The 10,000-nt window shown below is 38.5% G+C and overlaps 1 protein-coding gene and 1 pseudogene across 3 annotated transcripts in view; both read left to right on the plus strand.

Moving 5' to 3' along the window:
- Positions 1 to 1,010, plus strand: part of LOC306846895 (leucine-rich repeat and immunoglobulin-like domain-containing nogo receptor-interacting protein 1) — a 1,819-nt pseudogene extending 809 nt beyond the window's left edge. The window contains exon 1 of the transcript in view: positions 1 to 1,010. This exon is cut by the window's left edge and continues 809 nt beyond it. The product of the transcript in view is annotated as a leucine-rich repeat and immunoglobulin-like domain-containing nogo receptor-interacting protein 1 (transcript).
- Positions 1,011 to 7,342: 6,332 nt separating this feature from the next.
- LOC306847318 (F-actin-uncapping protein LRRC16A-like) overlaps positions 7,343 to 10,000 on the plus strand; it is a 30,173-nt gene continuing 27,515 nt past the window's right edge. Inside the window, exons 1-2 of one of the 2 annotated variants that reach the window (XM_079381205.1) lie at positions 7,343 to 7,618; positions 8,689 to 8,786. In XM_079381205.1, the coding sequence (XP_079237331.1) occupies positions 7,579 to 7,618; positions 8,689 to 8,786 (138 nt within the window). In that variant the 5' untranslated portion in view covers positions 7,343 to 7,578. The remainder of the gene's footprint in view (positions 7,619 to 8,688; positions 8,787 to 10,000) is intronic. The other variant, XM_079381206.1, reaches the window with a different exon arrangement.

Consider the following 10,000-nt stretch of genomic DNA (forward strand, 5'->3'; position numbering starts at 1 on the left):
TCACCTCGTCTACTTGCGATACTTGGATTTATCGTACAACCCAATCACTATTATCCTTTCCAATCTTCTTGGGGATTTGCTACGACTCCAAGAGCTGCATCTAGTCGGTACAGGGCTCCTACGAATAGAGCCCGGTGCTTTCCGCAACCTTGCGTTTTTTTCGGTTCCTCGACGTGTCGGAGAACCATCTGGCGACGCTGGAGGAGTCTGCATTCCATTCCGTCGCTGCTTTAGAGGTCCTTGGATTGGACGGGAACCCGTTGGCGTGCGATTGCCGGCTTCTTTGGGCGATGCGCAGACGCCCGTTGCTTCGCTTCGAAGGACGCTCACCGACATTCGCGACGCCTGTGCAGATGCAAGGCCGGACGTTTGCCGACTTTACGGAGGCTGAGATTCCTAGGTTGTTTACATGCAGGCAAGCTCGCATTCTGACTCGGAAGCCGCAGGATGTTCGGACGGACGAAGGACATACGGTTTTGTTCTTTTGTGCAGCCGATGGAGATCCGGCGCCGTCTATTATTTGGCTGAATCCCAAACGCTCTGTTCTTACCGGCTCGGGTCGGATTCGCACACTCGCTAATGGGACCCTGGAAGTGCGCTACGCGCAAGTACAGGATAGCGGGTATTACCTGTGCATCGCTTCGAACGCGGCCGGGAACGACAGCGTCTCGGTGAGCCTGCGTGTGCGAGGGTTTCCGGCGTCCGCTCGCAACCGCTCCGGCTCATTTTTTCTGGAAGGATGGAGTTTCACATCCGGGCAAGCGGCGGTCAATGGATCGCAGCCGTTTCCGTTCGACGTGAAGACGCTGGTGATCGCGGTGACCATGGGGTTCCTGTCGTTCCTGAGCTCGGTGGCCGTCTGCTTCGTCTTCATGTTTTTCTGGAGTCAGAGCAAAGGGCAGATCAAGCACACGGCGACTATCGACTTCGTGCCACGCAGCGTGGCGACGGCGTCCGGAGGCGGACGGACAACGATGGAGACGGGCAGGTTTACCATGAAGCTGATCTGAAAACTTGAGAACATGAGATGTTTGAGGTGCTACTAGATATCCAGTATCCCATAAGCTTAAACATAAGGATAAGATGCATGAAGCTCTTTGTCTGAATGTCGTTCACTGCACAAAATAGTTTTTCGTCAGTATTTTTGTCTTGTTTTCCCATACAAATATTTTTAAAGGGGTCATCGGATGCAAAATTTACTTTACAAGTTGTTTGAACATAAATGTGTGTTCGAAGTGTCTGTATACATCCATCCTATAATGATAAAAATCCACCCAGTGTTTTTTTTTAATCCCTGTTTTCCCATCTCTTTTCTCAAATCTCGCTGTTCTGAGATTCCTGTCAGAATGATATAGTTCTGTAAAGGCCCCTCCCACGAGAGTTGATTGACAAGACTGTCTTACCTTAGACCCGCCCTCAGTGAGCTGAGAGCTGTCTGCCTCCGGTGCAGGGGAAGACAAGACGTCTCCGATTAAGAGATTGAAGTGTTTAGTTGTTGCAAATCGCCTTTCCTAATAATGTGCTAGTTAGCCAGTTTCGCGGCTGAAGTAAACAGTACTGCTCGTCACTCCACGGCAGAGAGGGGCGGGGTCAGCAGAGCTCATTAGCATTTAAAGCAACATGGACTAGAATGGCTTGATTAAAACAGAGCTGATTTTTACAAGGTAAAGAAGGTGTTTTTTACACTACCATTGAGAAATTTTAACTAAAGTATGTTATAGACTTTTCATTAAGACACTAAAGAATCATATCAGCTTGTGTAAAATGGGCATCCAATGACCCCTTTAAATTAAAGGGATAGTTCACCCAAAATTAAAATTAGCCCATGCTTTACTCACTTTCAAGGGTGTATATGACTTTCTTCTTTCAGAAGAATCCAATTGGAGTTATATTTAAAAACGTCCTGGCTTTTCCAAGCTTTATAATGGCAGTAAATGGCTATTATTTTTCAATGGTCCAAAAGAGGTCCAATAAAGCGCATCCATCCATAATAAAAAAGTGCCTCACACGGTGAATAAAGACCTCCTGTAGCGAATCAAAGCGTTTTTGTGAGAAAAATATCCATATTTAAAATTTTATAAACAGCAATCTATAGCTTCCGCTAACTATCGTACACACATTCACAATTGAATGATGTTCTGGCAGATGACGTAGGACATATGCGTAGCGTTAGCTCTGGTTGAAAAGTGATGAATGCGGAAGCACAGAGGAGAGAACAAAACAAAACACCAGTCATGGATTAGAAGAACAAAATAAGGATTTGTGAAGAAAAATGTTGGAGGATTTCGATATATATGCCAAGAGGAGGCTGTTTGGTAAAGTAAGGAAACTTTGCTTCCTTTGCTCCTGTAAACAAACGTTGTTTCTCGCGAGACTAGCATATTCTCACTGGAGCTAACGCTACACTGATGTTCCATTGTGAACATGCGTACGACAGTTAGCGGAAGCTAGAGATTACAGTTTATAAAGTTTCAATATGGATATTTTTCTAACGAAAACGCATGGATTCGCTACTGGAGGCCTTTATTCTCCCCCTGGAGCCATGGGAGGCATGTTTTATTATGGATGGATGCACTTTATTGGACTTCTTTTAGACTGTTTAAAAATAACAGCCATTTACTGCCATTATAAAACTTGGAAGAGCCAGGACAATTTTTAATATAACTCCGATTGAATTCGCAGTCAAATACACCTAGGATGCCTTGAGGGAGAGTAAATCAAGTAAATTTAAATTTTTGGGTGAACTAACCCTTTAAGATGCATTTAGTGGAGATGCATAATGAGAAAAGTCGTCTTGCTTTCTGGAGAAATTAAGTAAATTTATGCTTAAAACAAGAACAAATATCTGCCATTGGGTCATTAAGTGTCAACTATTTCTAGGGGTAAACTAGTTTATTTTTCAGATCTTGTTGGCGGATGTTTGTTCCTCATTTTAAAGGTGCGGTTTGTAATATTGACAGCTAGTGGTTGAAATGGGTACTGCAGTCCAAATTCATAATATTGGAGAAAGTTGTTTCTCTGCACCCTTCTCCGGGTTGCCAGATTGAGGATAAGCAACAGAAACAAGCGCAATTTACAATGGAAGGTGACGAACCTTAGACTGTAAGTTGAGTTGTTTTATCCATGTTTTAATATTCCTCTGGTGACAGTGCTTTTTAGATGGATGCCAAGGCTCGTTAGATCTGGTAGAATCTGTGATCTCTGACCCAGTTCATTTGCTGGCTTCCATGGCTCCAATACGTTGTGTTTTCCGCCAACTGGCAACCTGGAGTGTCGAAATCCTATTGGGTGAACTAGCAGTAGGCGGAGTCACAAAGACCAAAACAAAAACAGACATTCCGACATGGAACACACAACTCAAAGCAGAATAACAAGTTTTTTCAGAGAAACAAGTATGTGAACTTGGCATGTCTCCTAAATATCTGCAAATGCATTATGGTATTTTTATGCTTTAGTAAAGTCAAAAAACTACATACAGCGCCTTTAACCTTTGATTATTTCACGGGTCATTTTGACCCATGTTTGATTTTCAAATTTCTTGAAACGCTGGTTAAACTGTTTATTTCTTCTTGAAATTTTGTTTTGAAAACTCCGTATAAATTTTGGTGACTGATGGTGTTCGCTGTTTCCATTGGTTTCCATGCAATTTACCAAAAATCAACATTTGACAAAGTCTAAGTAAAAAACAAAAAAAACAGAAAACCTTTAGTGTAGCTTGTCCAAGACTAAAATATGAAATACAGCACATGAGTACTTATGAAATCTAACACTCAAAGTTTAGTAGATATCATCTTCTGAATCATGCAGGGAGAATTTGCTGTTTCATCATCCATTTAGTTCATGAATCTTTAGTGTTTGTATAGTGCTGATTTTTTATATTTTTTTGTGTATTGCATGGAAACCAATGCGGTCAATTCGTCCACAAACACAGTCACAAACTCACTTCATTGTGTTCAGTTTCAGAGAAATGAAGGCTTCTTCTGTCCAGTAAATGTAAAATCTTAATTTTTTGATATTTGTACTGATAAACAAATAAATACAGAGAAAGACCATGAGCTCTAGATGTCATAGCATGAGGTTTACTGATGGTGCATGATCATTTTCCTGTTCCTCATGTCTGTAGAACTCACTTTAATTATTTAAGGAGTTTATTTCTGCATTTTTGAGTTTGGGATGAATTTAATTGTCATTTGGATGCCACCGTGCTTTGCCTAAATTACATTCCTGATGATCGAGTTTGCAATAATTCAGGTTTGTGAGATGAGCTTTAAATTAGATTTTTTTTCTCATTCAAAGGTTTCAATGCTTTAAATCAGATAATTTTAGCATGAGCTGCATGAATGCATGTGTGAGACGCTCTGATCACATTATTAGCATCTATAAACCAGAGAAAGTGAGCAATAATGAAGCTTTAATCAGACAGAAAACAACAGGAGAAAAGATCTCAGGTTAATTGAGTTTGAGAAGGTTTAATAAATCCTGAAGTAATTATATAATGTATTCAGTGTATTAAATGAAATATTGAATGCGCTGCATCTCAGGATTGAGTGAATGTTTGCAACAGTTGCATGAGTTTTTGTATGTTATTATATTTTGCTGATGATGCTTTTAGATACAACAGCAGCTAAAGCTGTTTAACTCTACTGATGCAAACTGTGGAAAATCACTATTTATGCATTTATGTATACATGGCTTTAATAACGGCTTTATGCAATCCAACTCAAAGCAATAATGTCCCATCATGCACTGCTGTTTTATTAGCATAAATGATCATTTGATAAAAGTGGTTTGTTCGTTTAAGATTGTCAATTCAATTGTTTTTCTATCTATCCGACTCTCTTGAACACTTATGAATCTCATTTTAGTGTTTCAGAGTTTATGAAACATCTCATATCTGTCATTTGTTTTTTTGCACATATAAAAAAAATAAGTGTTTTTTTAATTATTCTAAAGATGGTTTAAAATGTACTAGTTTAAGAATGACTGCATTTGTTTGTTTAAACACTTCGGTTTACTATTTTTAGTTTTTTTTTTTTCACTTTTAAATGAACCATTTACTTGTTTTGTTTTTCATGGAAGATCATCTAAATGTCTGTCTTTTTAAAATGAATTAATTTAGCAATTTCTGTAAGAAATGGCTGCCAAAAGCATTAAAGTCATCTTGATATGATTTGTTTGATTCAATGCTTTCAAATATCAAATTAGTCATTTTTTTCTTTTAGTTTTACTATTTTCCCTCAAATATGTCAGAATACGGGGAATGTGAAAATCATTTCATATTTTTGCCTCTAATTTCACTTTGTTGTATTTTTAAGTAAGTGGTTAAACAGCAGAATTATTATTTTTTCCCCCCTCATATTTCCCAAGGATGGCAATATTAATGAAAGACACATCAGCTACATAACCTCCATCATTTCGCTCTTTATTCTGGTGTCGTGATTCGCTCATGTTTTAATCTACAGTATATAAACTTGCTCTTGATCACGTCCAGTAAATCAGCTTAGAGCAGAAAAACAACAGGCTGAATGAACACAATTCACTGGAGTCACTCATACAACACACACACACAAGACACGCACACACACACACACACACACACACACACACACACACACACACACACACATGTTGGGTTTCCATGTTTTATGGGGACTCTCCATAGGCGTAATGGTTTTTATACTGTACAATCTGTATGTGCTATTGCCCTACACCAACCCTACACCTAAACTTAGCCCTCACAGGAAACATGCTGCATTTTTAGATTTTCAAAAAACTTTATGCTGTATGATTTATAAGCTTGTTTCCTCATGGGGACCAAAAAATGTCCCCACAAGATTAAGATTTACTGGTATTACTATCCTTGTGGGGACATTTGGTCCCCAGGACGTGATGAATACCAGGTGCACACACACACACACACACACACAGACACAGTCACAGACACAGACACAGACACAGACACAGACACACACAGACACACAGACACACACACACACACACACACACACACACACACTCTTCAATATATGTAAAAAAAAAAATAGGCATACAACAGTCATTATTTTGAAAAAAAAAATTGAATGTGAATATGAGAATTTTTAAGGTTTGCAGTTTGGCATGGTAAGTTAAAACACCTGATTAAAGTGTGCCTATTTTATTTTTTAAATAATTTATTTTTAAACAAAAACCCATGTTTTCGGTCATATTTGCGGAAAGTACTTGCACATAATTCATAAAATCCCCGCTCATCTTCGCATTCGTGTTCAGATCTCTGTCTTTTGAGATTAAACTCGTTTGGGTTTTATGTTTGTCTGACAGATCAGACCCCAGATTAGAAGTTTCCGTCGTCTGTCCCATGATTCATGATCCTGAAGCTTTGCTGATCTGTTCAGGAACACTGGCGCCTCCGGTTGCTCATATCATCACATTACAGTCCAATCACATTATTATTACTGGGCACAATTTGGATATTTATTAACCACTCAGTTTTAACCATATTTAAGTGGTTTAAGAAAGGGCCTTATGTTGTGAAATCCAAATTTTTGAGCATTTTTTACTGTACCATTTTTTAAAATGACTTCTGAAGTTCCACAGAAATCTGCACACTGATATTGTGCCTGCAGCTCATTTCGAGGTGAGATTTCTCGAAATCCTTTAAGGGTGCATTAAAACAAACATGAGAATTTGTTGTAGTGCTATTGTTCTCAAACAATTCAAATTTTGACAGCTTTTTTGGTAACAATCTTTTTATTATGGTTCCTTGAACTTAGCATATTTGAAGGCATTTTCTGTTGCGTTGCTGCCCCTCTGTATATCATCAAATATGACAAGTTCAAGGGTCCATAAAAAAAGAATGGTAAAGTAAAAACAGCCCAAAAATTGGATTTTGTTAGAGCAGTTGTCCTTGTATGAGGTCCTTATGTATTACTGCTGCATATTTAAAGAGTTTGGAGAGAATTTGCTGCAAACTTGGCTGATGGTGCAATAAGTATTTGTATTAGTATTGTCAAATATGCCAAGTTCAAGGGTCCATAAAAAAGAATGGTACAGACAAAAATAGCCCAAACTTTTATTAGAGCAGTTGCCTTATTATGAAGCACTTGTGTCTGCTTTAAAGGATCTATCTATCCTTTAAAACTACTACCTTCTGACTGAGATATATTAAATTTACTTCAAACTGTGTGGCTTCTCAAGTCAACATCAAGTTTGTCTTGAACTTTTTTCTCCTAGTTTTGTATAAACGGTTTGGCAATATTGCATGTGAATATTGCAGGCTAATATTAGTAATCTTGTCAGTGTTGTAAAGTAGTTTGTATCGCAGTGAAGCAGACAGAGAGACAGTCAGACAGACAGACAGACAGACAGACATACAGAGAGACAGACAGACAGGTATGAGGTGAGGGTGGGATCTGTTCCGCTCTCACTGCAGCTTTCACTCACGCCTCTGGAACTAGTTGTGTGTTTCTGGAACTAGTTGTGAGTTTCTGGAACTAGTTGTGTGTTTCTGGAACTAGTTGTATGCGTAAGCGCAGCTCATGAGGATTGTTCTGGAGTTCTCCATCAGGTCCGGCAGCGAAGATGAGCACAGAAGACGCAGACGTTCCTCAGGATCTGCTGGGTAAGAAACTCTCATCAGCTCGATCACATGTGAGAACTCCTGTTTGTGCTCATTTCCTCACAAGACGCTTTTCATGTTTAAAACTTGAATGATTTCGATAAAGAGACGCTTTATTAGGCTATGAGTGTTAATGTTAGCTGTGGGAGGGGCCAGCTCAGACTCCGCCCACACCGGACAGCGCGACGCGACGCGACAGTAAACAGATATATTACCTTTTTTCAACCAGAAAACAACCAGAGTAAAATCTGTTTTACAGGAGTGTCCTGGCCAAGATGGGCGTAGCCTATACAAATAAACATCAAATTTACTACATGCAATATTAAAATCGACATATAAAACAATTACACACCATTAATTAACTCTTAATTTATAAAAAACTAAATGCATTTTAGGCTAAATAGGCTATCTAATTATAAATATATTTAAAAAACATCTATATAAAATACAAATATTTTTCAAAGATTTTACAAGAAAATACTATTTCAGTTTTTCTCATTTCATGTTTAATTCAGAGTGTTGCTTGCCATTTTTATTTATTTATTTTGCTTGTGAAATTTACTAGCAGTTTCTGAGAGAAAATTGTTTCTACATCAGTTTTCAAATAATAATAACAATAACTGCATTAAAAGCAACAACAAAAACTGTGACAAAAAAAGAAAGTCATTTAATAAAAAAGGAAGTGAAAAAAGAAGTGAAAATTAGGGAGAACAAATAACAAAGGGCCTATGAATGTCTAGATCAACCAAATTCTGCAGAAAAATGTCTTAATATATATATATATATGGCTGCAGAGATCTTTTCTGAATCACTAAATGAGAAAAAACTAGACACATGCAGGAGAAACAGAGAAAAGTTTCTATTTGCTCTCATTTGCTGTTTAGGAGAAACACTTCGTTCAGTGAGTGATTCTTCATGTGATTTGATCCGTTTTCACTCCTTTTCAAATGAATCATGTAGATGCAGCAGGTCTGAATTCATCATGTGAGCTGTTGGATAAAATTAATATTCTGAGAATATTAATTAATAGAAGATTTTGAGAAGCTTGTGTGTGTGTGTGTGTGTGTGTGTAGAGAGTGTTCAGGATGCTGTTGGGCAGCAGATGAAGCTGTGTGTCCTTAAGAAAGTGAACCTGGAGGTCAAAGGTGACAAACTGGAGAGCAGAGTCCTGGTGAGTACTATGTGTTTCTATCACGACACTGAATATAATATTAAAGGGATAGTTCAGCCAAAAATGAAAACGTGCTGAATATGTGTTCACTCTCATCCCAGATCAGGATGAGTGTGTTTGTTCATCAGGTTTGTAGAAATGTGTCTCTGCATCAGTGTCTCAGCAATGGATGCTCTGCAGTGAATGGGTGCCGTCAGAATGAGAGTCCAAACAGCTGATAAACACATCACAATAATCCACACCACTCCAGTCCATCAGTTAACATCTGGAGAAGACAAACGCTGAAACACATCCAGCATTAAGATGTTTTGAACTCAAATACCATAGAGTCCATAATCCATAATAACACCTCCTCCAGTGAAAAAGTGTTCTGGTCTGAATCAGGAGAGAAATCTGCACAGATCAAGCAGCGTTTACAAGACAAAACAGCTCTAAAAGGATGGAAGGATTAATATGGATTATGGACTTATTATGGACTTATTATTACTTATTATGGTATTTTAGTTAAAAACATCTTAATGCTGGATTAGTTTCAGCTTTTGTCTTCTCCAGATGTTAACTGATGGACTGGAGTGGTGTGGATTATTGTGATGTTTTTATCAGCTGTTTGGACTCTCATTCTGACGGCACCCATTCACTGCAGATGAAGGAAGGCTTGAGTATGTGTCCGCGGCTCATGTGTTTGTGCTGTGAGGTTTTGTCTTTATGCAGTGAGTTACAGGGAGTGTTTGAGAAGTTCCTCATTGTAAAGTTCAGCTGTGGTATTTACTTACCCTCATTTTCCTGCCCTGACATGACAGAGTTCTGTTCCTCTAGGCATGGACACACACACACACACACACACACACACACACACACACACACACACACACACACAGCATTCCAGGAGCTTCCACAAGATTTAGCAAGAAACTCACAGCCTTTAGTCATGATATTTGTCTTATCTTGAGCTCAGTAGCTGTTCTCAGTTGTGACGGCTCATTATTCTCTAAATGGACCGCTTTACCTGATTACAGCCACTCTACACTAATTATAATTAATATTCAGCTGGGAAAAAAAAGAATCTGTGTGGTTTTGTTGCTGATTACAGCAATACATAATTACAACATTAATTCATATTTGCATGTTTTCTAAAATGCTAAAGAAAGCACAACAGTGAATATATTTGACTATCTTTACTGTCACCCTTTCCCCTCTGTGGGATGCCTAAGTTC

This window comes from Barbus barbus (assembly GCF_936440315.1).
Source record: "Barbus barbus genome assembly, chromosome: 27".
NCBI classification, from domain to species: domain Eukaryota; kingdom Metazoa; phylum Chordata; class Actinopteri; order Cypriniformes; family Cyprinidae; genus Barbus; species Barbus barbus.